The sequence below is a fragment of the Phalacrocorax aristotelis genome, chromosome 1 (genome assembly GCF_949628215.1).
Source record: "Phalacrocorax aristotelis chromosome 1, bGulAri2.1, whole genome shotgun sequence".
In the NCBI taxonomy this organism is placed as follows: domain Eukaryota; kingdom Metazoa; phylum Chordata; class Aves; order Suliformes; family Phalacrocoracidae; genus Phalacrocorax; species Phalacrocorax aristotelis.
Window position 1 is genome coordinate 75,013,688 of NC_134276.1, and position 27,595 is coordinate 75,041,282.

At 37.2% G+C, this 27,595-nt stretch overlaps 1 protein-coding gene across 3 annotated transcripts; it reads right to left on the reverse strand.

The window, feature by feature from the left end:
- Nucleotides 1–829: 829 nt before the first annotated feature.
- Nucleotides 830–27,563, reverse strand: TUBGCP5 (tubulin gamma complex component 5). Of its 3 annotated transcripts, XM_075093923.1 has the most exons (24): nt 27,400–27,563; nt 24,276–24,329; nt 24,089–24,197; nt 21,944–22,040; nt 21,238–21,348; nt 20,569–20,648; nt 19,937–20,072; nt 18,789–18,906; nt 16,752–16,841; nt 16,119–16,212; nt 15,577–15,823; nt 15,158–15,360; nt 14,307–14,422; nt 12,734–13,002; nt 11,558–11,756; nt 9,933–10,121; nt 8,823–9,005; nt 8,458–8,542; nt 8,234–8,354; nt 7,078–7,256; nt 6,230–6,355; nt 5,559–5,647; nt 2,969–3,069; nt 830–1,906 (listed from the first exon to the last, which is right to left on the reverse strand). In XM_075093923.1, exons 1-24 carry the CDS (start codon nt 27,561–27,563, stop codon nt 1,860–1,862), a joined length of 3,207 nt encoding a protein of 1,068 aa, XP_074950024.1. In that variant the 3' UTR covers nt 830–1,859. The 3 variants fall into 3 exon arrangements, 2 of the variants coding, with proteins under 2 accessions (XP_074950024.1, XP_074950032.1); XR_012660691.1 differs by lacking the exon at nt 5,559–5,647; XM_075093931.1 differs by lacking the exon at nt 21,238–21,348.
- Nucleotides 27,564–27,595: the final 32 nt, after the last annotated feature.

Genomic DNA, 27,595 nt, shown 5'->3' on the forward strand with positions numbered 1-27,595 from the left:
TCTGCAAAGGAATTTACTAGGAATTATTGTTTCAACAACATGAAGGACTGAAGGATTTTTTCCTCCTGTATTTAGCTAATATATCCAAGGTAAGTCTACAAAAGCAGTAATTTCACTGAAGGTAACCACTGTATAGAAAGGAGAAATAAAGCAACCACTTGTTAGATTTTAAAAGCACAGAGTACAAAACATACAAATACTCAAAGAGTAATGAACCAGTGCATACAAGCTCTGAACTTCCTAGTACAAGTATGCCTTTTAAAACTATCAGAGTATGCTTTTCAGTTTTACTCTGAGTGAGCAAGAGACAGCTAATAAAGAACATACACTGTCTCTGCATGCAATAAATAACGTGGAATCTCAAATAAGAACCAGTCATGCTAAACTGGAAGTACAAATTACTTTTGTTAATAGGTGTCCACCTACCGCAAGAAACATCCACTTGGAAAAGTGTGTCATGTGGTAGCAGAGGATAATACAAACAGTGTTCTCTAAAGCAAAACCTCCACTCAGTCCAACAAAAAAGAACATGCCGTGGGGCAGCAGAAGCTGTCCCAGTGTTATACTTAAAAGGTTCTTCCAAGCTGCAGCCATAAAATGTTTTCAGGGGAAAAAAAACCAACCTTTTTTGAGATCTCCTGTTCAAACAGGAACCCCAACATTCATTTTCATACAAAGTAATTATTAGTTCACAGCTGAAAAAAGTAGTTTTTATAATATGAGCCACACAGTCTCACAGTTGAAAGTAATATACTTCATTTACCTTGCAGGAACAGCCCTCAAATGTTAAGTTACTGACTGGATTTCAGCAGAAACACACACACAATGGTGAAATTCCAATTATTAAACCCTTTATTTATTAAAATAAACAAACAGGTAAATGGCTATGACTGATTTTCTCTTCTTAAATGCAGGTGTAGTGATGCCAGAATTACAGAGAAACTTTCACGGGGAGGAGACAGGGCAAGTCATCTTGTGCAAAGCAGGTTCCACATTTACTTCTCTGGAAACTTACCCTTCTGTATGACAGTCTACCACTTTACTTGCAAATAACTTGTAAAACTATTTGGTGGAAGGTTTGTTAGCAAAAGACTTTGAAGGAGGATAACGGTCAAGTCATACCTGACCACCTCTGAAACACCTCAACAATCCAATAGTTAAAATTAATATATTACAGACTGTGATCTTGATCCTACTTAAACTGTCAAAAAAGTTACTGCTAAAATTAATCAGCATTTGGTCATTTGACATGAAAAATATTGGTATTTTATGGTCTGCAATAATCCATTTTGATAAGTTAATCTTGTATTTTTTACATCAGCTTATTGTAACAGTCATAACTGTTCCCAAAGAGTTCTTAAGAACCATTAAGCAAATAAGATGAACACTTCTTAGCCTTTTTTCAGAGGAAAAAAGGCCAAAAATTAACTTAACCTTTTGAATAATAAGAGTTGAGTCACACCACTTCACACTGCCCTGTGACCTATTCACAGCTGCAAAATTAATGGAAAAAGTAAATTGGCAATTAGTCATCATTAAACAAAAAATAAATCCTTTTTACAGCATGAAATACATTTTGTGTATTTTCCAGTAAGATTGTTTACACAGGATGAATTTTACACTGTACATGTTTTTTGATGTTGAAACATGTATATACAGAGAAAAATACTGCCACAACCAATACACTTAAATACCTGCACATTATTTACATTTTAAAAGATTTTACAAAGCTCCAAAGCCATCAGCGTCATTTAGCTATACACATTTCAAACTGGAGTGTAAATCGCTTACAGTTTTTTAACACAGGAATTCCAACAAACGCTCCTTTCAGTTCTTTATCAAGTCAACGGGCTCAGGTGTTAACTTTGTTCCATGCCAGCCATCAGTGACAAAGCTAAAGATTCCACTGCAAACCAAACCATAAAGCGTAGTTAATATTTGCATTTGCAGCAGTCTGCAAATATTTATTGCAATATTCAATTCTGTAGTTTAAAACTTATTTTTTAAATTGTATCTCTTGACAGTTTAGACAATATCTCAGCACTTTCATCATCAGTTATCCGTTCGTTATTTCAGGTGATAAGAACTGGTAAGAAATTAGCTCCTTTGTCTGAAATACTAACTACTGTACACAAAATAGCTCAATAACCGTTGGGGGGGGCGGTTATGCAGTAAGCCATTCTCACAGACAGTTCTTCCAGACAAGCTCTTGTAGACTGAGTAGCAGTGATGTCAGATATTATCTCTTTTAGAATCACAGAATCTTTTAGGTTGGAAGAGACCTTAAAGATCACCAAGTCCAACCATTAACCTAGCACTACCAAGTCCACCACTAAACCATGTCCCTAAGTGCCACATCTACATGTGGTATAGACCTGCTAGAACGTGCATCTACATCCCAGCAAACCCCACTCAGCAGTTGCCCCTCTTACTCAAACTGGCACTGATTAGCAATTTAAGCTAATATCAGGCTGCAAGTAGAAGCACAGACATGCCGCCTTCTGCTATTTCTGCTACCGAGGAAGTAACTTCCAACAGATGGGCAGAGCCAAGTGCTCAGTGCAATTGCACATGAGGCAGCATAATACTAAAATTTTATCTGTGCAAGATACATCACAGCTGTCATCCAACAACAACAAAAAGAATGTTCTTCTATGCCCTCCAGAACTTAGTTTCGTTCATTTGTTTAGAAAACTGCTTTTCACTTGCTTGGCTACATCAGCATCCCCTTGTCAAGAAAACAGGTAAACTGAAGATAGCTGTCATTAAAGAAGGCACGAATACTAAAAAAAAAAAAAATGAAGTTAACTTATGAAGAAATAAGGCTTCGTGTCCCTCTATGGATACCTCACAAAATGAGATTCTTCAAAAAGTACTGACAAACACTGAAAGATTAAAACATGAATACATTCCTAGTAAAGCTTGTGTCCCAGTAAGTGCAGGTATGTGAAAAGCCTCGTGTACTTACAGTGAGGAAAAGAGCCTCGACAGACAGCTTTGTTGAGAACAGTGACAAGAAACATGTGACAGTTTTTAAAATCAGATTCCATCTTCTCTATGGATTCCATCCTACAAAACAGTTAAACAGAGGAACGCTTAACAGACTAGCCACTGTGTTATCTTCAAAATATGACCAGAACTTCACAATAAATGACAAAAGTACTCTTTACATAGCATTCTGGCTTGAACTTACAATGTTTCAGTTATGCCTGTGTATACTACTTCTAGAAAACAAAGGTAATTTTGACAGGAGCATCTGAGCACTATCACAATGGCATTAATAACTTCCTCATCATCTTAGAAATCTCTGCAGTCACTAGGAGGAACTGCGCGGTTCCCACTGACAACTCTTACTCCTACATAGTTTTGCATTACAAGACAGCCGTTTCCGGTCTTTGTTGCTTCAGAGCTCCTTGGGGTAAACCCACACTGCCAAATAACACAGGGACACCCACACTGCTTTACTATCAGCCAACCCTTGAATTCTACTTTGGACTGTACCAGCTAGCGCTCCCCAGAGGAGGGAGAAGGTGTAGCTCACAATAGTCACTCCTCTCCTTTTCCCCTCTCCCAGGCGGATATGGGCGACACTACATCAGCTATGACTTTTTCCTGCCACATCAAGAGTGCACAACCACGCACCCTGAGTTCAGTCTTTATCGACAGAACTTCACAAATTATTTATGACACTTCAAATCAGAAAAGCACTCCAAAATTAGCAACTTCCTAATGGCACAGAAAAGCGGGATCCAAGCTCTAGGTAGCACCTGTGCCATAGAGAATTAGCCCTGAAAAATATGGACATGAGCCAGTCCACACCAGCTGGCCTCCGGGCCATAGATCAACCCTCGAGTGTTAGACATAGCCTTGGAGACTTGCCCACTATCATTCATCTTTCAAGCAGCAGGTTACACAAGCAGAAGTATAAACTGGGAGAGAAGTGGCTGGAGAGCTGCCCCGCAGAAAAGGATCTCAGGATGCTGGTCGACAGCAGGCAAAATTACAAGTCAGTAGTGTGCCCTGGCAGCCAGGAGAGCAAACCACATCCTCAGGTGCATCAAACAGCATAGCCAGCTGGTCAAGAGTAGGGATTATCTTGCTGTATTCAGCATTGGTGTGGCCTCACCTCGAGTACTGTGTGCAGGTCTGGGCCCCACAATTTAAGGATGTGCAGGTGCTTGAATGTGTCCAGAGTAGGGCAGCAAAGCTGGTGAAAGGGCTGTAAGGCATGTCCTGTGGGGAGTGGCTAATGACTCTGGGTTTGTCTAGTTTGGAGAAAAGAAGGCGGAGGGACGACCTCATGGCTCTCTACAGCTTCCTGAGGAGGGGACGTGGAGAGGGAGGTGCTGAGCTCCTCTTCCCTCGATCCAGTGACAGGACCCACGAGAATGGCTCAAAGCTGCATCAGGGCAGGTGCAGACTTGACATTAGGAAGCATTTCTTTACTGAGGGGGTGGTCAAACACTGGAACAGGCTCCCTAGAGAGGTGGTCGATGCCCCAAGCCTGTCATTGGACAATGCCCTTAATAACATGCTTTAGTTTGGTCAGCTCTGAAGTGGTCAGACAGTTGGACCGGATATCATTTTAGGTCCCTTCCATCTGAAATAGTCTTTTCTATTCTTTAAAAAAAAAAAACCAGTTCTTACTTTTACTGTTGTCTAAGGGATGGCTTAGAGATGCGCAACTGATCCACACACCAACACATTAATCTTACCTTGGAAATTACAGGTGGGTTTCTGACTTCAGTCATGGCACATAAGGAAGAACACATCTTTTCTAAAAATACGAACTACAACACCCATCCCAGGTTGTTCCTACTATAAGGTTTTACTATAAGGTATAAAGATACTATATGAAGATAGACCAAAAATAACTTCAGGTTTTACCAATACCACAAAATCTGAGCATTTGAACTAATGGAATCAAACATTCTGCATGAAAATCGTAACTCCAAAGTCAACGGCAGATCATTCATTGACTTCAACAGCTTCACATTTTTACCACAAATTTTTCACAAGGGCTTTATAAATTGGACAACCAGATTAGAAAAATAAGGAGGTTTAGAGATTAGATTTAGACTTTTTTTAAAAAGAAAAACAAGTTCATTGCCTTCTAGAATGAAGCACAAACTAAATAATCCCACTTTTCAGAAATCAGTTAATGAATGGCAGCATCTAGCTGCCTAGAATTTTTAATCATCACCAGAAAACGTGATCATAAACCAAACCTGCAAACCTCTCATTTTACCATTATGAACAAGTATGAAGGAAAAGAAAACCTTCTCTGTTACTATGCTCTACAATCTTTTCAAACACTTACAAGTTATATATTGGCCACATTTTTAATTAGAAAATACTGAACACACACTGAACAAGTGCATGAAACTTGTTAAGTTCTAATACAGATTTCATTTTACCTAAGAAATAGCAATTAGACTCTGGTATCTGCTGTTAAACACTGAGCAAAGTCCTGTTATTTCACACCCAAAAAAAATCTCAGTATCTTACTCTGAGCTGTGGAGTTATGAACATGTAGAATTTTAGGTATGTGTACTTACTTCCAAGCCCCCAAACCAGCCTGCCAACGGTCTGCAAACATCAGTACTAAATTTAACACTTTCATTATAGCTTCTTTCACAAAGCTCACCTAAAATAACAATTCAAACAAAAGGAGTAACAGTCAGAAATCCACTGTTAAGCATAATAATTTTCATTATTAAGCTGCAATACAAAGGTAACCCATGCCATTTAATCTGATCTGCAAAAACAATCTCCTAAGTACAATGTGATTCTTCCAAATATGTGTTTTGTATTTGCTCTCTAATTCATTTCATGGGTGACTATTTTGATGAGGACTAAACGCAGACAGTATGTGGGATAAAAGGCTACAATGCTATCCATGTACCTCCATTTCCTGCCATACCAGTACGTGCAATCCTCTTTACATTACAAAGCCGCAGAGATGGGAGGATTTGAACAAACTTAGAAACAAATGAGTCATGTAAAATCCAATATAAAGATTTTATCTTCTCTCTGTGATAGAATTAAGCTGATGCTTGCAAGGGAAACTGGATCTCAGTGTTAACTCTGGAAAAGCTACCATCTCCTCAAGAGTACCTGTATATTGCTTAGTACATATGAACCGCAAAATAGGCAGCATAATTAGTACTAAGCTACCTTCTTGTCCTGCTAAACTCTGTATCAAATACGCCAGTTCTTTTTTACCCACCTTTTCTCTCAGTAGGCAGCGATCATGGATTGTAGATAAGTATCTGTAATGAATCTTTATCAATTGATCTAGATCTTTGGCTTCTTCTACCTGATGCTGAAACTCCAAGCCTGTACTGTGAAGAATCTTAAAAAGAAGACCATAGCTGTTAAATTCCATGTTGCACACAAGTGCTTGTGACTCCCTCCCGATGTTATTTTTTTTAAGAGCCTAAAATTGCCCAATTCATTCACTCCTTCCTTTCAAATTTTAGGTCACCCTCCAAACTACCATCAATGTAGCAAAAAATTCAAGCTCTTCTTCTAACTGCACAATGACATTCCTCATATAAATAGGAATACTGCTGCTGCATGAGAGCAGACAGGATATCCCCAGAGGAGCTGATCTGGAGTATACTAATTTTATTAAAGGCAAAAAAGGCAATAGTAGAGTAGGCATACACTTTTGCATACACGTACTAGGGATTTTTGAGGGGGATCCATTTAGCTAAAATGTCTGTAGTAATACTTTGTGAGCATAATTGCTCTTACGAGAGTAACAGTTTACAGAAACCTATTTTTACATTACTCTGCTTCAGTCATCTAGCACTGGGAGAAACAGTCAAAAAGAACTAGTAATATCCAAAGACCAATCATATGCATGTAGAACTTTTAAAGCATTTTTAGAATTACAGATTTAAAACTTCCAAGTTAAAACCAAAACATGTTTAGCTGGAAATTATTTTGCAGAAAGGACATTAGACTACGATTTTGCTTTCTATTTTTGTTCTTTATGTTCTAAATGAAAATTAATACTGCACCTCCAGTTACAAGTTCTTAATATAAATGAAGCTGTGATAGAAGACCAACCCTAGTCATGATGTAGTTGTGCAGGCTGTTAACAAAATGCATAAGTTTCACTCTTAAGAGGAACATGCGATGTATTTGTTGTTTTATACTTTCTGTTTGTGGTCTAAATAGAGGAAGCGTTCCTTGTTCTAATGAAGTTTCTTCCTTAACCTGTGGGTTTTCTGCAGCACAGACTAGTTCTAAAAAGAAAAGGCAACAGTATTACATTGAAGTGCTTATGAAGACAAACTGTAGCTAAAAAGTCACTTTAAAAATGAAATTTGTTATCTCTTATTCTGCACACAAGACTGATATAAGGTTTTTCTTGCTATTCAGATGTATTATTAAAACACAGCAACAATATACGGAATAGTTTTGACAGTGTACGTACAATGCAATTTGATAAATACTAGAATAGGAAATGCTATTTAAGAGCTAAAGATTATGTGCAAGGATAAAAAAATTACATTAAAAAGAAACGCGTATACTACCTCCACAAAGGGGAAAAGCCATACCCATAAAGTTTAAACAACAGAAAACAACATACTTTCAGGAAGAGAATTACTTAACTGATGTACAAAACACAGACGAACCCATCAACTTTCTAATTTATTTTTCTGGGACATAAAGTGTGTATCCACTTCATATGGGACAGAACGAGTATAAATATTAACCTGGTGAAGGAGACACTAAGACATCTCTACCTACAATCCTCAGATATTTAAAGAGTAGCTTAGTATTCCAAACTATCTAGCTTACTGTTTCAACCTGTATTAAGAGTATTTTTTCATCTTGTTTTCTTGACTTGTTTGCAAGGTATTGCCCACAAAAACTTGGACGATACATAAAGCAAAACATTAGGGTGTGATAGACAGACTTTCTTTCAACAGCAAGGTCTGAAGAATGAAGTAACACATTTCCAATATAACTAACTAGGTCTGAATCAAAGAGACAAAGAGAATGCATTAATAAATAGTGTTGTCCCTGAGGCTGAAAAGCAGCGAAAAAACATGCCCTGCTTAATATATCTAACTTGAGAAGCTAATAGAGATTAATATTTTATAGAATGAATCAAAATTCTGACTGGTTTATACTACTTACTGCAGAAAGCAGCAGACTATATCCTTAGACCACAGAGCAAATTTTTAGAGTACCTTTCATTAAGGAAGTTTCTTACCATCAAATCGTAAAACATCTAGACTATACTTGGCCCACTTTATTTGCAGCAAGAGCAGAAAAACTTGATTGTAAATTTTTTGGCACTCTAAGCTTATAACTATATCCACAGGCCAAGGAACCTAAGAAGAGGAGAGGATGATCAAGACAGGAAATGTAAGTCACTTTAATACAACATTTCAAATTTGTTCTAGAATAAGAACTACAGCAATATTAACTCTCTACCTTGTAACTCAATGTCAAACCATCTAAGGTGTGGACAGGGAGTTTCTTCTTTGCTGCATCAACACTTTCAAATGATATAGACAACCTATGCAAGGAAACAAGTGATTTAATTGGTGATAATCTGTTAAATTGGTGGTTAGTTTCATTGATTTTTTTTTTTTATTTCTTATTGCTAAATACCAACTGTCTGATTTAATCTGGGGGCTTGGGGAGAAGAGATGACAACAGCTCAAAACTTAATTAAAACAGATTCTTTCAATGAGTGCGCAATAATTAGTATTGCATTATACAAGTTAAGTATATTAGTATAGGTAAGTGTGAAAGAAACATAACTAAACTATATTTTGCAGCATTTTGCATTTTACCTTGCACTGTCCTCTGGATAGCGTTGCCCAACTGCTTCTTGAAGTTGAACATTTAAGAAAGCAACATTCTGCCAAGTTTCCTTTTCTCTAATTTTGTCAAAAATAGATGTATAGAAATCATACATGGTATCTCCAGCTTCAAGTAAGAAAAAGTTTCTCATTGCCTGCAAATATTCTACAAGCCTAAACAGGAACAAACATATAACATTTCCTCAGTCTTAATCATACAAGTGAAATCAAACACAACTGTTACAGAAAGAAAAATCTTAAACACTCTTCACTACAAGAACTCAGTACTGAACACAAACTTCATTAAGTCCTTTGCTTAACCCTCAGATTACCTTCACATACGTTCAAATAAAATAACTAAGCCATGTTTTTCTGTAAGCTTGAAGAGCCCTGTTAACTTCAACATAAGTGCTCATGGTATTCAGCTATCTTACAGGCTAGGCAATTTTCAGAAATAGCTTAGGGTTTGGAAATCCTGTCCCTCTCCCTAAACAGAACTTAGGGAAGGAGATACAGTTTCAGGGAGACTTCTGTCTAAGAAAAGACAGTAATATGGAGCTGCAGAAAATTATTATATGGATTTTCCTTTTCTGATAAAGTAGAAAGAATAGTACCACTACAACTATTGCAAAAACAGTGACTGTATGTTAAGTATTTCAGACAGATTAAAAGTATGACAACTTATGATCACCTAAAAGGTAAAAGGAACAGGCCATTTTACTCTAAGTAATATAAAAATACTGTAAAATATTCTTTTGTCTACTCTACATTTTACAGTAGCATAACTGAATCTCATCTTAAGAATATTCTAGCTTCCTAAAATCTACCTTCCAGTTTCAAATGACAACACTATTAAAAGTACTTTAAAAAGTGGATGTTCAATAGGGAAATTGTTAAGACAAATGATAGCTTTGCTGCTGATTTAAGCTAGACTAAGTTTTCACCCAGCATTCTATCATGTTAGATCCCTTTCCTCCTTAATGATTTTATTGTTGGTTATCAAACTGGAGTAGAAACACAACATAAAATTACTGCTTTTAGTGTAAGCCGTACCACTGGTAATTAAAAAAAAGTTACGGAAAAACAAATCTACTTTCTCACCTATAATCCTTCTTTAAAGTTTGCATTAGATTACCACAGCATTCCAAGTATTGCTTGTCTATGTGCGGATAAAGGCAAGACCTCAATGTCAGTTCAAAAGTCTGGCAGGTGACGGATTCTGAGGATCTATCCACACAAACATCCCCACCAGTAAACTTCTCATGAAAGTCACTCTGTTCCAAATACAATCTCCAAAATAAAACATACTACTTAGGGAAGAAAGTTAATAATTCATACAATATATATGACAAAAATGTCATACGTTCAAAGATTTGAATCAAAATTGCCCTAAAATATACAGTGCAGAAGTAATAGAAGCTGTTTCTTAACTATAGTACGTATCAAGTCTATTAAATGATCCTTCATACTGTTTTTGTATGAGCAGGCATAAGAACATCAAAAAGGATGGCATACTATAATCACATAATTGCTCAAGGAATAATTCCGAAAAACAACATCAAGTTCAAACGCTATACAGCGTAATTAAAAAACCTATTGTCATAGGAACTTTTAACACTATGTATTGTGCATATACAGCAGTCAGATGAACTTCCCAGGAAAGAAAAATAAAGAAACAACGTAAAAATTTGAACAACAAAAAAGCAAAACCCAAACCCCTCAAAACAACAAACCAAAAACCAACCAAACAATAAAAACCCACCACGCACACAGAGAATTGTTTTGAGGCACCTTAAATATGAGTCTCTATATATTATCTGTAATATTATATCATGGGAAGAGAGTATCTGCAGTCTACACTTGGTAAGTTTAATTATTTTGTCACAGTAAGGATGAAATTGTTATAATATTTGCAAAAAGCTACTTGATAGCTGAATCCATTGTAAGAGAAAGCCCAGCTCATAGCAGCTATTGCCTTGACAGACTGGATGAGTCAGACATTAAATTAACCTATTGATTTTGACAAATAAAATAGTCCCAATGAACAATGGAAGCAACAGAGTCTTATCTACTCTTAATTATGATTTCTTTAAAACAAACCACTCCTATGAAATTAAAATTAAATGAAAACATGTAAATCACCAACTAGTATTTAGGAGAAATATAAATAGCTATTTATTTTGTAATTCCGAATAAGAGAGTTTGAGAGTTCATCTTTCCTGCTCATTTCCAAGATGTTTATAACCTCTATATGACTTCCCTCATTATGAGGAATGAAGAATTTTTATACAGTTAACATGAATTTTGGAAGGCTTTTAAAGTTAAATTATTTAAGCACAGCCTAACTGAAGCTGCATTCTTCAAACACTCTACTCGGTGCAAATCGAAGGCATTGTGTACAAATCCCAAGAAAACACACTTAAAAGTTTAGATTTTACAACAGCATTCACTATTAAAACACTTATTTGCTAAAAGTCTGTTATGAGAAAGACTACTCCCATTTTCTACACTGACAGATGTGAGTAGCAGATTCTTTCCTTATTTTAATTGTTTTTCTTTAACTAAGCACAAGGGTAGTGTTTATTTAGCTTCTGTCACTGATTGTTGGTGCTCCTCTTTATTCTGCGCTCACTCGCTTTCAGCAGCAGCACTAAAAATTTGGTCTACCAAATGTCACCAGGCAAAACACTACTCTCAACAAAACAGCAAGATGATCATTCATTTACCTGGCAAAATTAATAGCCAGCAGTGGGTCATGGACATCATCCAGCTCCAAGTGTCTTTCTGCTATAGATTGCATCTTTATCAGGCTCTGCTTTGTGGCCTGCTGTTCTGTAATAATATCTGGAACAGAATCTTCCCCATGCCGCAGGCGAGACTGCACCGATTCCAAGAACAGTGTATACAAACTCTTTCGTTCAGCATCTAAATTGGGCAACACATTCCACAGTAAGATTTGTTCTAAGAGAAAACACCACCTGAACTAAAAGAAGAATTCCGTAGTCCAACTTGCTAATATTTAACATACTAAATTAAGGCAACTATTCAGGAAAAAACCCTCAAATACTTATTGAAATAAGCTGCTAAAATGGTAGGGCTAGTCCCATGCCTAAGGTCAGGCAGGTGTTCAAATGGATTGCTGAACAGGTGTCTGAAATATGAAATATTTCACAGACCGTTAGAGAACTTCCTCCTTCAGGTGCAAAGGCAGTTAATCCTTGGCACCTGAAACAACCGTTCAGTATTCACTAGAACAGATTATATTCTCACAAAGGGGGAAATAAACCTAGAGTCTCTGAAATAATTTAACTATCTCTACTTCTAAATATCAAGAAACAGCAAAACAAACAACAAAAAAAAGTATTTTCTTTCCCTGTGCCGCCCCCCCCCTCCAAAAGATTAAAAAAAAAAAATCAACATTGGTTACACTGTTGTACTACATTTTACAATCATTCAAGATAAATATCCTAACTATCCAAATATCTTTCATCTAATTATTAGTAAGCTTTTTAAAAAAAAAGTTCCACATGCTATCTCAGAATTATTCAACCACTTAGTAATGTAAAACAACTATTTATTGAAACAAAACAGCATTACTACTAGAACATATAAGCTGTTTTCATTTGTCTCATAACAAAAAAAATGTTTTGCAAGCACATGAAAACAAGTTTAAGAAAAATTTAAAGCAGTAATAAGCAAAGGGAACATTCAATCTTTATTCACTTTGCTCTTTTCACTTGTTTGCGTTGGAAGAGCGTTTTCAATCGGACCTGAAGTTACCAATCATGATACTGACACTCAGAGCATTACATTGTTCTAAACCCATGGAAACACTACTACAAAAGACACACCCATACTCTTAGGTACGTTAAGGCATGACAGTCCGCAAACTGACATCTCACCTCTGGACGCTGCCTGCTGCGGAGAGCCATCTTTGCATTGAAGATTCTTCAGCAGCTGCATGGATTTTCCAGCCATGATGATTTGCTTTAGCACAGGTTTCAGAAAGGAGACCATAGTGTGTTGCCTGCTTGAAGGGGCCTGATCACTGCCAGAACTGGCACTGGCATTATCACTCATTTTCTCTTCATTCTCAGTCTTCTCTGACACACTATATAAAGTGTAGGTAGCATACCAAAAATCTCTGTGATTAACTGGAACATTTTTGTTTCTGCGAAGAAATAAAAAGCTGTTGAGTATTTCCCTTTTCAAAAGGTGAAACTTCATTACTAGAAGATGCATCACCTTTGCTCTATGTTTGCCTTTCTCTTAAAATAGTCAAGAAGTGCTTTCAAAACTATATAAAATAAGCTCATTCACATTACAAACTATCTAGACACCTCTAGAAAGGATGATGGCTTTAGCAGCATAAAGAATCAGTTCACAGGAAATAAAACAATTGTATAATCAAATAAACTCCCAAAACAAGGCAAACAGAATAATTACATTTGTCCAGGAATTTAACTATTCACAGAGCAATGCACCCTTAATAACAAAATAATCAGTGATTGACTTGCAGATTTATTTAAAACCCACAGTGAAACAACTACTACTGTGAACGCTGAAAAATTCTAGAGTAGGTGAAACTCAGTTCTCAGTTGACTTTGCTTTTTTGTGTTGTTTACATCAGATACAGAGTTTGGTCTTTGAATTCAGATGGAAAACAACCTAATTTAGACAATTAAAATGAAGCAAATATAAATAGAAGTAGAAATCACCCGTTGGTAGCACTGAAAACACAACTACAGAAAGAAAAGTCAAGTAGGACATAATAAGGATGTTAAAGATCTCAGCTACTACGGATTAATTACAATAGCACTAGAGCTGTTCTCTTACTTCATGCTCACCTTGACCTGCCTTAACAGACAGAGGTTCGATTAAGTTTGGCAGAGAGCGGGAAACAGATTCGTAATTACAAGCCAAAATTCTAATTTCTATATTAACTTTCCACTTCAAGCTGTCAAAAAAAGGACCAGCAAAACATAGCATACAAACAGAAGAGAAATTAACAGCTCAAATAATGTTTAGGATATGTGCATGTTACTCAACACACCGTACTAACTTGTACTACAAGTCAGAAGCAATGAGTGTTGTAATTCTAAATAGCATCTGATTTATGACAACTATTGATTAGTAGAAGAATTAAGAAGTAAATTTCATAATTTTTGCAAATGTTTTTAAAAAGTCCACACACTCAGAATCAGGCTTCTGATTATTTATTCTTGATGGAAAAAATAAAACAATTGATTTCTATTCCTGAACAATACCTGGTAAGGCTCCATATCTAATGCAACTTCCCTAATGTGAAGTTTTAGACAAGTTGTAAAAGTATGATTAATAAATTAATTCTACTTCAAGTAAAATAACAAATGCAAAAACCTACTTTTATTGTCACACTTTACCTCCTAGGTTCTACAGCAGGTTTTGCATTCATACTTGCACAGTGTTATGTGTATCCAGTACCAGCATCCCTACCTCTGAATGATAAATTCCTTTGCAGGATCAAACAAATTACCATGGACTATCCACTCATCCACTGTCTGTAAGTATGGCCTCACAGTTTCAACCCAGAGAGAGAACAGAAGAGATACCTGAATTTAAAGGGGGGAAGAAAAAGTGGCTGAATGTTTATATACTAAGCATTAGAAGCAATATGGCAAAGCCTAACCTATTAATTGTTCAATTATAGTTCATAAGATATACATAACTACACTTAAGGATTTTTACAGATAAAATGTTAAACTAAAAATTACAGCTTTAGTAGTTTTAATGGAAGCCTGCATTGTGCATGCTTCCTCTTGTTACTTTTGTCATCGCATTTAGACCCAAACAGCAGTTTTCTTATTTTTTTTTTTTCACCCTAACATCTCTTAAACAGTAAGGGATAGTCATAAAACATTCTGTGGTTTCAAAATGTAGAAAACAGGGACACAAAAGGACTTAATGAAATCTACTATATTTTCAGTAGTATAATTAACAAGTTACTGTAAAACCCCAAACCACTACATTGCAGCATTAACTGAATTATGCAGCTGTAGAAATAGGAGGGAAAGCTATTCCAAAGCTCTCTCTTTCTTAACAGCTTCCTGGCCTCTGATTCCCCACAGTTCCTCCCCTCAGTCCTAAAAACACACTGCTGATCTAATAAATCTGAGTTTGTCCAGGTTGAGTGAACTCATGTTAGAAAACAGTAATGCATTACAGCTATCAAATTTGTCCTCAGTCCTTGGTAGCTGAAGGCTAGTGTATTCCATCACCATAAAGAAATTGAAGTTACTAAATATTCTAGTGTGTCGCTCTATTAAGGAAGGCATCATTTCCCCTACCGTTTGCTCAGATGCTTCTCCAACACTGTCATATTCAAGAATAGCTTTGTAGAGAGTATTAAGCAGATGAGATGCTCGTACAACATTTCTAGTGTCAGGTGGCACTTCCGCTACTCCTGTGCTGAAAACTTTGTGAAGTACCTTCAGCTGTGCCAGTCGGGGAGACAACTTATCTATTACTATTGAAAGCGTGACTGTTTTATCTAGGGGGGGAAAAAAAAAAAAACAAACAACCAAATACATACAAAAGTAACACCCAACATAAAAATCAAATTTTGTCAGTGCTATTAATGAGGTTTTAGAACATAGCATGGCATCTTTCACAGTTTCAGAATGTATCTGTGTAACATTTTTCACATTTCCCTCTTATAAAAATTTCCTTGTGTGCCCCCTCTCATAAAACTTCCCTTGCACCGTACCTTTGTTGATTATGCACTTTTCAATTTCAGTAAGTTCTTCTTTAAAACTAATGAAATATTTATACAAGGCCCACATAAAAGCTTGGTAGGTTCTGAACGGGGCTTCTGTAGTTTTCTTTGGAGTAGAAACTGTTCCATGCATTATGCTTTCCGGGCTGTGTCCCATCACCTCATCAATAAACTTTTGTAGTCTAAACACAACTTGACCATATGCCGCTATCTGCTCCAATACAGATCTCAGGCAATTCTAGGGAAAAAAAAAAACTTTTTAGAATCAGCTCATAAAAGTTTGTATTTTGTAAAGCCTAAAAATTAAATCACAAGATATTTCTATGGATTAAAATGTAATAAAATTCTGCCACCTCTATCACTTCATTTTTATTAAGTTTTATTAAGTCAGTTTTATTAAGTCAGATGTTCTTAATTTAGTCAAAACACAATTGTGGAAATGTGATTTTCCATATGCGGTTTAATTTCCTATTCCCCAAAATTACATCTTCCTAATGACAGATATATTCAGCTGAGATTCAGAAACAACTTACATGGGTTAAATGAGTTACAATAATATCATTCCGCACAGCCACTTTTCCATCATTCAGCTGGAATATAAAAAGCTTTTTCACTCCCGAAAGTAGCCTTGAAAAGAAACAGAGAGAGTAGTAATTTTCCCCCTTAACAGACTCATAACTATATATTAATATAAGAATTAGCTCTCCCTTGCCTAAAAGTTTCTTTTCTTCAAATAAAAGGGGACCACAGATCAACTACGATGCTACTGGTACTGTAAGCTGTTGCTAGAACAAGAACAATAGAACACTGGCATCAAGTAAACAGCTCCTGAAATTCCTTCCCAGCTGAGATAATTTCCAGCTGCAGGATGACTCAAACCTACTTTCTAAAATTGGACACTGTATTACAAATCCACAGGGGCAGGATAAGAACAAGTTGGTTGTTCTTAACAGTTAGACTTGAAGAATCAATGTATCCAAGATAGTAAGCTACTTTGTGAACCTGAATGGTTAACACACATAAGCAGCATCCTTATTGTCAGCAACCGTGTAAGATAAAAGCTCAGCAGTAACTCCTTCTTCAGACACAACTTCAAAGATAAATGTCTCATTTCCTTGAGAGAAATACCAGAAGTTAAAATGCAAGCTTTGTGATGCTGCTCTTACCAAAGAGTTTCCCGTATAACTTGAGTTTCAGTGACTAGTGTTCTCTCTTCTGGTACATATAAAGGATCACTGGTGTACAAGTGGTGGTCCCTTAGGAAAAAAGGAAATGAAAACAATTTAATGGCTGACGTAACAGCTGAATCACCCGTAATTAAGAATGAAGCAATGATCTTAAGGCTCAGTTTTGTTCTAATTTTATGTGACTCTACCTTCGATGTTCATGGGAGCATATTAAGCATATAAACAAAAGCAGTTTGTTTTCCTATTGTCAAGCAAAATACTGTGGAAAGCATTCAAATATCATCTAGTTATACATAGGAATACAAGCAATTAAGTAGCACATACTTGAAGCACTGTATCTGCATTGGTTTAGGGTTAGTTTTTTTGGTTTTTAAATTCTTGATCCTTGACTATAGTTTCTCATTCAACACTGTTAAAATTTATAGTTACTTTCTGTCAAAATTACTAAGCTAAAAACTAAAACATCAATTTCCCTGGCCCGTATAAGAAAACTCACACTTTAGCTCAAAAGTTTACTTAAGAAATGGAAACTTTCACAGCCACCTAAGAACCTTACCTTGCAATCCTGTGTTAAGCAATTTTTTGTAAACCTTCCATAGTATTTTTCTTATTTTAATGAAGTACAGAATGATAATTCACATTCGTGGTATTTTGACTCATTAATATAATCAGTGGCAAAATTTACGCCATCATGTTCAAAATTCAAAAATCCAAATTAAGTAATACTGGTTATAAAGTATACATGCATACAGCATACATCTGCTAACAACACTGCAACAGAAACAGCGTTGCTTTATTTATGTTACTGATTTCCTAATATTCTCTGTAAATTCTGGTTCATAACTAGCTAGATAAATTTATTTTGGTGTCAGTTGGTTTACTCCTTGATTAATAAATTCATTAAATTAAGGGACCACAGACAAATCTAATTATATGCATTACTGCAGTACTGACACATCAGAATTAGGGACAGAGGGAAGAATCAGTCTTTTTTTTTTTTTTTTAAAACTGAACTTCCTTCTCATTTTTTTCCAAAACCACAGCAGATCATGACGATATACTGTTTTTACATTCCTTGCCCACACAAAATCTGCATTTAAACTAACTTCATGTCCTGGTTTCAGCTGGGATAGAGTTAATTTTCTTCCTAGCAGCTGGCACAGTGCTGTGTTTTGGAATCAGTATGAGAATAATGTTGATAACACACTGAGGTTTTAGTTCTTGTTAAGTAGTGCCAGTCAAGAACTTTTCAGCTTCCCATGCTCTTCTGGGTGCACATGAAGCTGGGACAGCTGACCCAAACTGGCCAAAGGAATATTCCATACCATATGATGTCGTGCTCAGTATGTAAACTGGGGGGAGTTGGCCAGGGCAGGCAGTGACCGCTGCTTGGGGACTGGCTGAGCATCGGTCAGCAGGATGTGAGCAGTTGCATAATGCATCACTTGCTCTGTAGATTATTATTACTACGACTACTATTTTACTTTTTTCTTTTAATTTCAATTATTACACTGCCTTTATCTCAACCCATGAGTTTTCTCACTTTTACTCTTCTAATTCTCTCCCCCATCCCACCAGGTGGCCGTGAGCGAGCAGCTGGGTGGTGCTTGATCGCTGGCTGGGGTTAAGCCACAACCCTTTGTAAAGGAGGCACCAACAACAAACAAAAAGTTAAACTTTAGGGAACTCCTCACTTCCAGGACCACTTACAACCCAGCTATATTAATTCCTCAGAGACCTCTGTAAGGGTCAACCCAAACAAAATGCAACAAGAAGATTTGCTTCTCTGAAAAAGGATATGACAAACGCAATAAAAACTGAAGACAAGGAAAAGAATCTGTTATTAGAAACAACAGCTCATTTGTTCATCTTAGCAATTCATAGCCTTTTCATTGTTTTTAACTAAATCAGTGATAACTATACTATCTTTATGCTTCCACAGTGAAGATGGTTAATAAAGTCATTACGTAGCATTATACACCAGTAACAAATATGCAAGTGCTACTGTTTTCTTACCAGACTGCAGCAAGGTTGGAATGCAAGTGCAAACTATGTGAAAAGCGGGGAGCTCTTCCTGTCCAGTACTGAGGAACTACATGCTGCTCCAGCCAGCTGCGGGCATCAGGTTCACCAACTGTGAAAACACATGACTGTCAGCGAGGTATTTTTATTTATTCAGGAAATGCTTATAAAACACAGGAAAAAGGTATTAATAAACCTATCCGCACAGCTGCAGAATCACAGATCTTTTCAAATAAGTTACAATTTACAAATATTTACATTTCACTGCACTCATATACATGATGCCATCCACAAATTAATTTACATAGAAATGTCTCATCTCCTAAAAGTTGCAGAAGTCCTAAAAAAATAAACTTGGAGATTTATGTAGTTTCCGATTCCTCCTCAGAAAACGTGCTCCTGTCTCAGGCAGTTCTCAAACAATATATACAAAACCAAACTGACTTAAAAAACAGACTGCCAAGTATCACCAAGTTTGTCACTAGATTTCTTTTTACTACGCATTTAGTATGTTACCTAAAAATGTTTTTTTCTTAAATGTAATTATCAGGGAAACTTTTCCAAATCCCAGTTAGATGGCTACTGCTTATACAACATATGGCTATTATGCAGTCGTCTTATACAAGGTATCCTGCATCCCACAATATTCTATGCAAAAATACGCAGCTACAGTTAATACCCGCTGAAGCTATTCAAGAGTAAGTCACTAGTGTTTTAATTACACAAAACTATTTTTTCAAAAAATGCTTCACACCTAGAACCAAGTCAAATGTTTCTGTTGTCAACCAAATTTTGTTTCAGCATTCTGATACTTAATAATAAAAATTTACATTATATCAATAAAACTACATGCTACATTTACTGTGTAAGTTTTCATTTCTATATTGGAATATCCATGTATATTTCCACGGAATTAAACAGCATTTTTCTCCATTAACAACAAGAGTAATCAGACCAAACCTTCCTTATTGCATCTTTACTGTTAAAAATAAAAAGAAGCAGTAGTGAACAGCAAGCTGCACCTTAAAACTACAGTTATAGATCTAAAACACAATGCCTCACTGAAGAATAAATAAAGCTGCAATAGCTTGCGAAATTTGAATATGTATGACTATATCAGAAGAACTGTAGCTTATTCTAACCTTTCCAGGAAACATTAGGTACTGTTTTCTTATTTGGATCTTGGTCTTCTAAAGGTGTCCTGTCTACTTGAATACCCGAGTCCTCCCTGCTTAAAGGCTGAGTGTCTTCCTCCTCTTCACTTTCTCCAGACCAATCCTATTAAGTGCAACAAAACCCAGTATGCTTCAGTACAACATAGCAGACAGATCTATATTTACTTCCTACTCAAGCCAAACAAATTATTTTCTTCTTTCTTCCACTATAAAGTAAATTCAGGACACTAAGACTAACATAGCTGTCTGCCAGAGGCTGGTTTAAGCTATACATAAGGTTAATAACCGGACAAATCAGAAAACTGAAAAAGATCACAGAACTACAGTAAGTTCTGATTAGGAGCAGGCAGGGGTCAGCAGAACGAGCCAGTTTAGATGCAGGACTAAGTCGAAACATGGTGAAAACCAAATCATTTGTATTACTATTACTCTGCTTGGGTCTTTGTCTGCTTCATGGTATTAGGTAAGAAGCAACATATTAGGGAATCCTGTGAGAAGCAGCATGCAGAGCATACAAACTAGGACAACCCAAACAAGTCTCTAACATACTTCAAAATGATTTATACGGTTTGGGTTTTTTACCTTAAGAAATTACTTACTGGTGTATCTATGCCTGGGCCAAAGTAAATTTCTTCTCCTTCCATCAGATACTTTCCCCAATCAAATTTTTCTTCCTTTTCTAAGAGAAGTATAAATATAAAAATAGTAAGTATCACATAACTCTGACTTTCTTTTCTTCTAAAAGTATTTCTGAAGTTAAAATTACCTTGTTACTCTAAATCTAAAACAAAAGGCATTCCTGTCCACTTAAGGTTACACCACTGTTCCTTTAACAAGGTTCTACACTTTCAACATGACATGTAAATTGTGACGTATCAACCACACATATTCCTTATTTACTAATTCTCAATTTTGTTGCTTGTACACTCAAAATATGCAACACAGCGTGCCATCAGCACATTCATCTGTATTGCGTTACACTACCCTACACTTCAATCCTGGAAAGACATGCAAGAACGCAACATATCACTTATCGTGATATGTTTATATCACGATATAGCTCACTGTATATATCACCATTTAGCTCGCTGGAAACATTCTAAATGTATAATGTACATATGCACAAGGATCCTGGACTGTAAACAACATAAAGAACTGTCTTTAATCTCAAAAAAAGACACCACATATCCATGAGGTGATGTGTAATACTTTAAAAATAACAATCACACTTACAATATATTATATCTTAAACATGAAGTTTACTCAACTGTAATTAGTGTTGTTTGAGATAACCTCTTCATATTCACATTCCTGGAATGGGCTGAAAGTGCATTCAAAACACCGCCGAGGGAATGTGCAGAGATCATTCAAAAAGGAATCTTAAGATGCAAGATTTTCTTTAGGTTAGTCTGAAATAGTCTTCTTTCAGTCTATGATACAACACTGTAAACAAATGGGGGATGGTATCCACTCAAACTTAAGCACAAGCCTCATTTTTAGGCACTGAGTGAAACAGCCCTACTTTAGAAAGCAGGCAGCTGGGACCTCCCTCTGGAAAACTTCAAAGGTATCTCCCTTTCCCTGACTATGAATATAGGAATTTACATCACCAACGCTGTTTCAACAGACCTCCTATTGAGGTGCAAGACAGAGACCCGAGGATAGAAACCCGCTGTCTGTCTTTGAGCATGTAAGCACTGCTGAACTGGTGGAGAACATTAGTAAGTGATAGCGGTACAAGCCAAAAAGAGCTCCCGAGGTACTTTGATGGCTGCAAGACTTAATGAGGCGATGTAGCATAAACAGGGGTAGGAAAGATTTGCAGGCTATTTTAAATGTATAAATCATGAAAAGGCAATCAATAAAGCACCTTGAAGTGAAGGAGATAATAAAATGAAGAGAAAAAATGCCGTTCTTATCAGATTGCATTAATGGATTGCTTTCAGTAGCAATATAAGCATCTTGTAAACTTACCCACTTCCTTGACTCTTGGCTTTTCCACATAGGTGGTGTTAGATGGAGAATCAGACAAACACAACAGAAGAGACAGTATGGAATAGTGTGTATCTGTCTTTAAAACACATTTTAAAAAAAAGCAAATCAGTAAGTGGTCTAAAAGATCTCGGTTAGGAACAAACTCAGCCTACTACCTGCATGAACGCTCCCCATTAGTTCCTATTCCCCAGACCCAAATTACAAAAATAACATCTGCAACTTGATATTGAATATTATCCATTCTCTTTGCCTACTAATTAGCCAATCAATATACAAATACTTCAAAAGTAGCCACGGCATAAGCTGCCTCTTACTGAGCTGATAATCAGAGAATATGGAGATAGGTAAGAGGAACCCTGAAGTACTGTGAAAGTAAGAAGTCACCAGAGGACAAGGTATAATGGACAGCTGCATTAACACAGATGAGGCAGAAGGACAGGCAATGGGCCTGCAGGAAACCAAGTCTTAGATTCCCTTATTTGTATAGCTGATTAGTTCAAACAGAGGCTAAAATGAAGCTAAAACACTTTGCTAAAACCGTTCACATTATCTTCCCTCATCTGAAAATCTACACAAAGCATTAAAGATGCATCTTTAACTCCAATATTGCACTAATGCAGTTGTAAAACACAGGCCTTCAATCAGATTATAATATTGTGCCAACACTGGTATGCTGCAGAGGTTTGCATTATGGTCTATTCCCTAATATCAGCTCACAGCACAATCATTTCTTACTAAAGGAAGATTTTTCTTTGGCCTGATTCTAACTTTCCGAAGTTCTTCAACAGACCATTTCATATCTAGACACATGGAGACTCTCCTATCTACACCCTATATGCTTTGACACAGATACACACACTTACAAAGCTGTTTCGGAATGAGATCCACTTGTATTTAAAAAAAATAATTCAAATTTCTGATAAAGCAGCATCATACTCATCTAGTATATATGGTATATGTTCCTGCCAAACATTACTGACTCCACAAGAGTTTGTCAAAGAACACCAGTAGGTCATAGACAGAATCACACGTGCAAGCTGGTATTTCACTTGCCAGTCATAAAGCTGGTAAATAATCTTCCCAGTCACATGCCACTGCTAAAAACTAAACGCAGTTTACCTTTCCAATTATGAGATATTATCTACCTTCAGCTATACCCCAGCTGCATTTTCAAAAGAAAATAAAAAAAAGGCTCTTTCAAATCTTAGGATACTGCAACATTCAAGCCTTAAGTGCTTGCTTGGGCTTTTGTTTTCATTTGTTTAGCTTTAATTCTATTTGACTCTCAAAACAAGTACAACTAAAGGTACTTTTTCAAAAATATACAGTATAATAACTGAAGATATGTGTAAGTTATTGAAGGTTCCACTGTTTTCCGCGTAAATTAGAGGAAACCTACAACAGTGCAAAGAAAGGTAAATGTCAGTTCAATGAGAAGGAAAATTGGATTACAACTCGGAACACACAGCCCTATTAAAGAATATCATAATAGGGAGCACTACCTCTTAAATCGCAAACTTATATTTCCCAATAGCAGGAACGCACAGTTTTCAAAGATCAAGTTAATTATTACACTACCACAATGGAAAGCGTCTAAGTAAAACAACTTTTGCCATACCCATCCTGAACTGATTTCATACAAAGTGTATCAAAGGTGAAACATATATATAGTCTCAATAAGGAAGCCACAGGGCAGGAGCACTCCATTTGGAAATACTAAAATCAAAACATTCAGATGCATTACGTAAGGTAAAAAAATTGGGCAAAGTGTAAGAACTGCTCAGTTCGCCATTGTTCCAGAACAGACGGGAATCTACATTCACCTAGATTCTAGCTACAACATTTGTACAATGTTGACCATAAAACATCTGCTCTGCAATGAGATGTCCTTAAGTCATGAAACTGCACGTGCTGAAACCCTGACAAGACAATAAATACATTTCTAAAATAAATGCGAAAACTAAAGAATACAACCCTGAAAATCCACGACCTGAACAGCAACTGCAAACTCTACTGCTAAGTCATCTGACATTTCCAATACAATATTACAACTGAAGTCCCCATTGTCAGTATAAATGCAAGAGTGCTGGAAAAAAAAGAACAAGGAAGTTGCAACATACATACCTTTGTTTCTTCAATACTCGGGAGCGGGGAGTTCAGAAACTTTTCTGTTAGTCTTTTCCAGCTTGCAGCTTTTCCAAGGTCAGAATGAACCATCAATTTTTCATGTATTCTAATAAGAGAAATAGTATCAAAAATACTTCAAAAAAATTTAACTAATGCATTATTAATCCATAAGCATAAAACTTACCCTTCTATTGTCCTCTCTACTTTATGACTGTTCACATCAAGAAAGCGATGAAATCTGTGTAAGAAATCTGTATTAGAATATGTTTTAAAAGGAAACTTAAGTAAGGAAGAAAATAAAGCTGATTGACATATATGAGGACAATATTATTAGTTTAATGATGCATGCCTAATTCAGCAACAGCATTAAATATCAACAAAATTTAATCTCAGTGCTTCTTAACTCAAGCAGGATTAACTACAATTGACCTTAAAGATGGAAAAATGGAACGCAGGTCACACTTAACTAGCACTTCAAGCTGAATGGAAAATTAATTGCTTAGTTTGCTGATACAATAGTAAAGTATACTGTCAGTTAAGTCAAGTGGAGCAAGGAGATCAAGAACTGCATTGTCAAAGGCATCCTTGTCGAACACACAAAAATTATCTGGGATTTGCATCACAAACAGGCAAAACAAACACCCACACGGGAAGGTCTCTAAACACAAATGAAGCTCCTTTATAAATAGTAAAGGAAAGCACCTGAAAGATAAGAGAGCTTAATCAAAATGGAGGAAGATATACCACCAAAGCTAGCACGTATAGGGACAAAGTAAGAACTTGTAAAAGGTATGATGGACTTTGCAGAAGAAATTAGAATACGAATAAGGTTCTTCAGTTACATATAGAGAAAAGCCAGAGAATGGGATGTGGCAGCAGTGAGCACAAGGTCAAGATACTCTATGCGTAGGCCCTCAAAGCCAACCTAATATTTTGCCCCGGTTTCCAGCAACAACTGCACAGGACACAGGAGTAAAACTCTCATGACCACAGACAAAAATGAGAACAACTGCATCTAAATCAGGAGCAAAAGTTAAGCTAAACAGACTGAAATCAGAAAGACAATCTAAAATCACCTCAGTGTTAAAGTAATAAACTAGAAAAACTGACAGGCAAGTAGCAAGGATTTTTAACAAGCACCATTGGAGGATGCCCATATTAAAAAAAAAAAAAATTACTTTGTTAACTACAGACCCATTAGTCTGATTTCAGCTGTGTGTAAGGCTTTGGAATAAAAGCATTATAAAATGTAATATTAACTAGGTAGCTGACATTTAGGCTAAGAAAATATAGCTTATCTCATTTATTCCAGCACATTAGCTTATATAGGAAATCACTAGTTCAAATGGAAAATGGTGGCACATACAAGAACTGGAAGATTTAGAAAAACAGACTGGAATGACAACAAAAAAAGAATCTGCACTGAAAAGAAAAATTAAGCTGCAGGGAAGTTATTAGTGAACCTCCTTTAGTCTACCAGTACTTAAAGCTTTAATTAATGACCCTAACAAACACACACAAAAAAAGTATCAGTTTTTTTAGGCAAGTTGGGAACATCATGAACAGAACTGGACTGCCGGGATGTACGGGAAGAAACAGATGAGTCTGAGAATTACAGCACAGAAACATCATCAAATCTAACAATACAAACCACAGGTTTCACAGACCTGAAACTAAAGAGCTTCTACTACAACCTAAGGTGCCATGGTTTGGAAATACCATATTAGTCAATCTCAGGCTGAAGTTCCACACACATTTTCTTAGACAACAATTCTGGCATAAAAACCTTCCTCTTTCCAACCCTCCCTGTGAAAACAGTCTGCCGTCAACTCTACATCACCCCCTGTGTTTTCCTGCCCAGTTGTTTTTAAAATAAAAAAAAGACCTCAAACCAACAACTCCCCAATCTAAAAGAGTGCACAGCTACACAAGCAACTGGGTCACCAAAACAGAGCGAGATGTCACAAGAGGAGATGGAAGACAGGGCACATTCACCTGGCTCAGGAAACCCTTCTACCATTACCAATCTGCAGACTCAGAATAACGACTGTTACAAGCAACTATTTTGATGCAGCTACAAAACCAATAAATGCAATCCTATGATGCATTACACAACATATTTCTGGTAAATATAAAGGACGCAGGGGGACAGCAGTTACAAATACCGTATTCCTATATTATCAACATACACAACTAGCCTCCTCAAAACTTAGAATTGAACTTGTCAAAACACCAGCTACAGGTCACACCCAGCTCTCCCACACCTCAGATTCACTTTTGCTGTTGAATAATGGCTATTTGGTTACTAAAGCAGTCTTATTTGAGCCTATTAGTAGTTAGGATTCACCGTCTGGCTTGCTGCAATGCAGTTATGCTATTGCTCATCCCCAAAAACGTATTTAATAACGTTTAAAAAAAAAAGTAAGTAGCATTGATTTTAAATGAATTAGGTACTTGTTGCATGAAGTTAAACAAGTACATAAGACTCTAAAGAGGCAGCAGTTAGGGATAGTATGGGAAATTGGAAATAGATCATGTAAAAACTGGCAGAAGACACTGAAATGATAACCACGATGACTGAAAAAGCAGTGGGTAAAACTTTAGTGAGGACATTTTAGATGGCAGTGTACTACAATTAAAGGGATACAGATGATATATATTACAGGTTAATAAAAACCATGTTTATTACAAGCTCAAATAACATCAAACACATTATCTTCTGCAGATCGATAGCCTTTCATATAAGCAGCACAGTATTCTTGGTCAGAAGCTTTATCTCTATTCAGTGGAGTTCTCTTTATTTGCTCGTTACATATAATGATTATTTCTTTACTTCCCTCCAACAAACAAAATTCTGGATGGCTGAAGGAAGGTGTTGAAAAGTACCTTTTTTCAGATCAGGCGAAAAGCCCTGAAAGACCGTGATTTAAAAGCGACGGAGTAACAGGCACAGGGCCCCTGCCCAGGGCTCGCAGAAGCGCCCCCCCCCCCCCCCCCCGCGCTACCCCCGCACCCTGGGGGAGGGCAGGGCAGGACGCGGCCCCGTACCCGCACCCCAGCAGCCACAAGGCAAGACACCCCCCGCGTTTCACGGTCAGCGGGCCGCACCACACCGCCGTCCCTCAGCACGGAGGAAGGGCCCGGCCCAGCGCCGGCCCTGCCGGAGACTCCTTCCCCCGCGGTGGGACCGGGGCGAAGGGGCCCCGCTCGCTCCCTGGTCCCTAGCTCCGTTGCTGAGGCGCACCGCGGGGCCGTCGCAGCCGCGGAGCTTCTCCCGGGGGCGGGCGGGCAGGCGGGCGGGCGCTGACCTGAAGTTGGACCAAGCGAAATTCAGCGCCGTCTGGAACCGGCCGCCGCCCAGCTCCTCCTCAGGCAGGCCGGTCACGCTGCGCACCAGAGCACGGACGGCCCGGTCCTGCTCCTGCTCGAACCGGCTGCGGTGGCCGGGCGAGACCAGCAGCGGTGCCGCCATGGTCACAGCGGGTGGGGGCTGGGGCGGACGGT

Coding starts and splice junctions, on each gene's coding strand:
- TUBGCP5 (XM_075093923.1), bottom strand. CDS start 27,563: ATGGCGGCACCGCTGCTGGTCTCGCCCGGCCACCGCAGCCGGTTCGAG. Junction 24,330..27,399: donor TTCGCTTGGTCCAACTTCAG/GTCAGCGCCCGC, acceptor TTTCTTACACAG/ATTTCATCGCTTTCTTGATG. Junction 13,003..14,306: donor AAGGAATTTATCATTCAGAG/GTAGGGATGCTG, acceptor ATTTCTTCGCAG/AAACAAAAATGTTCCAGTTA.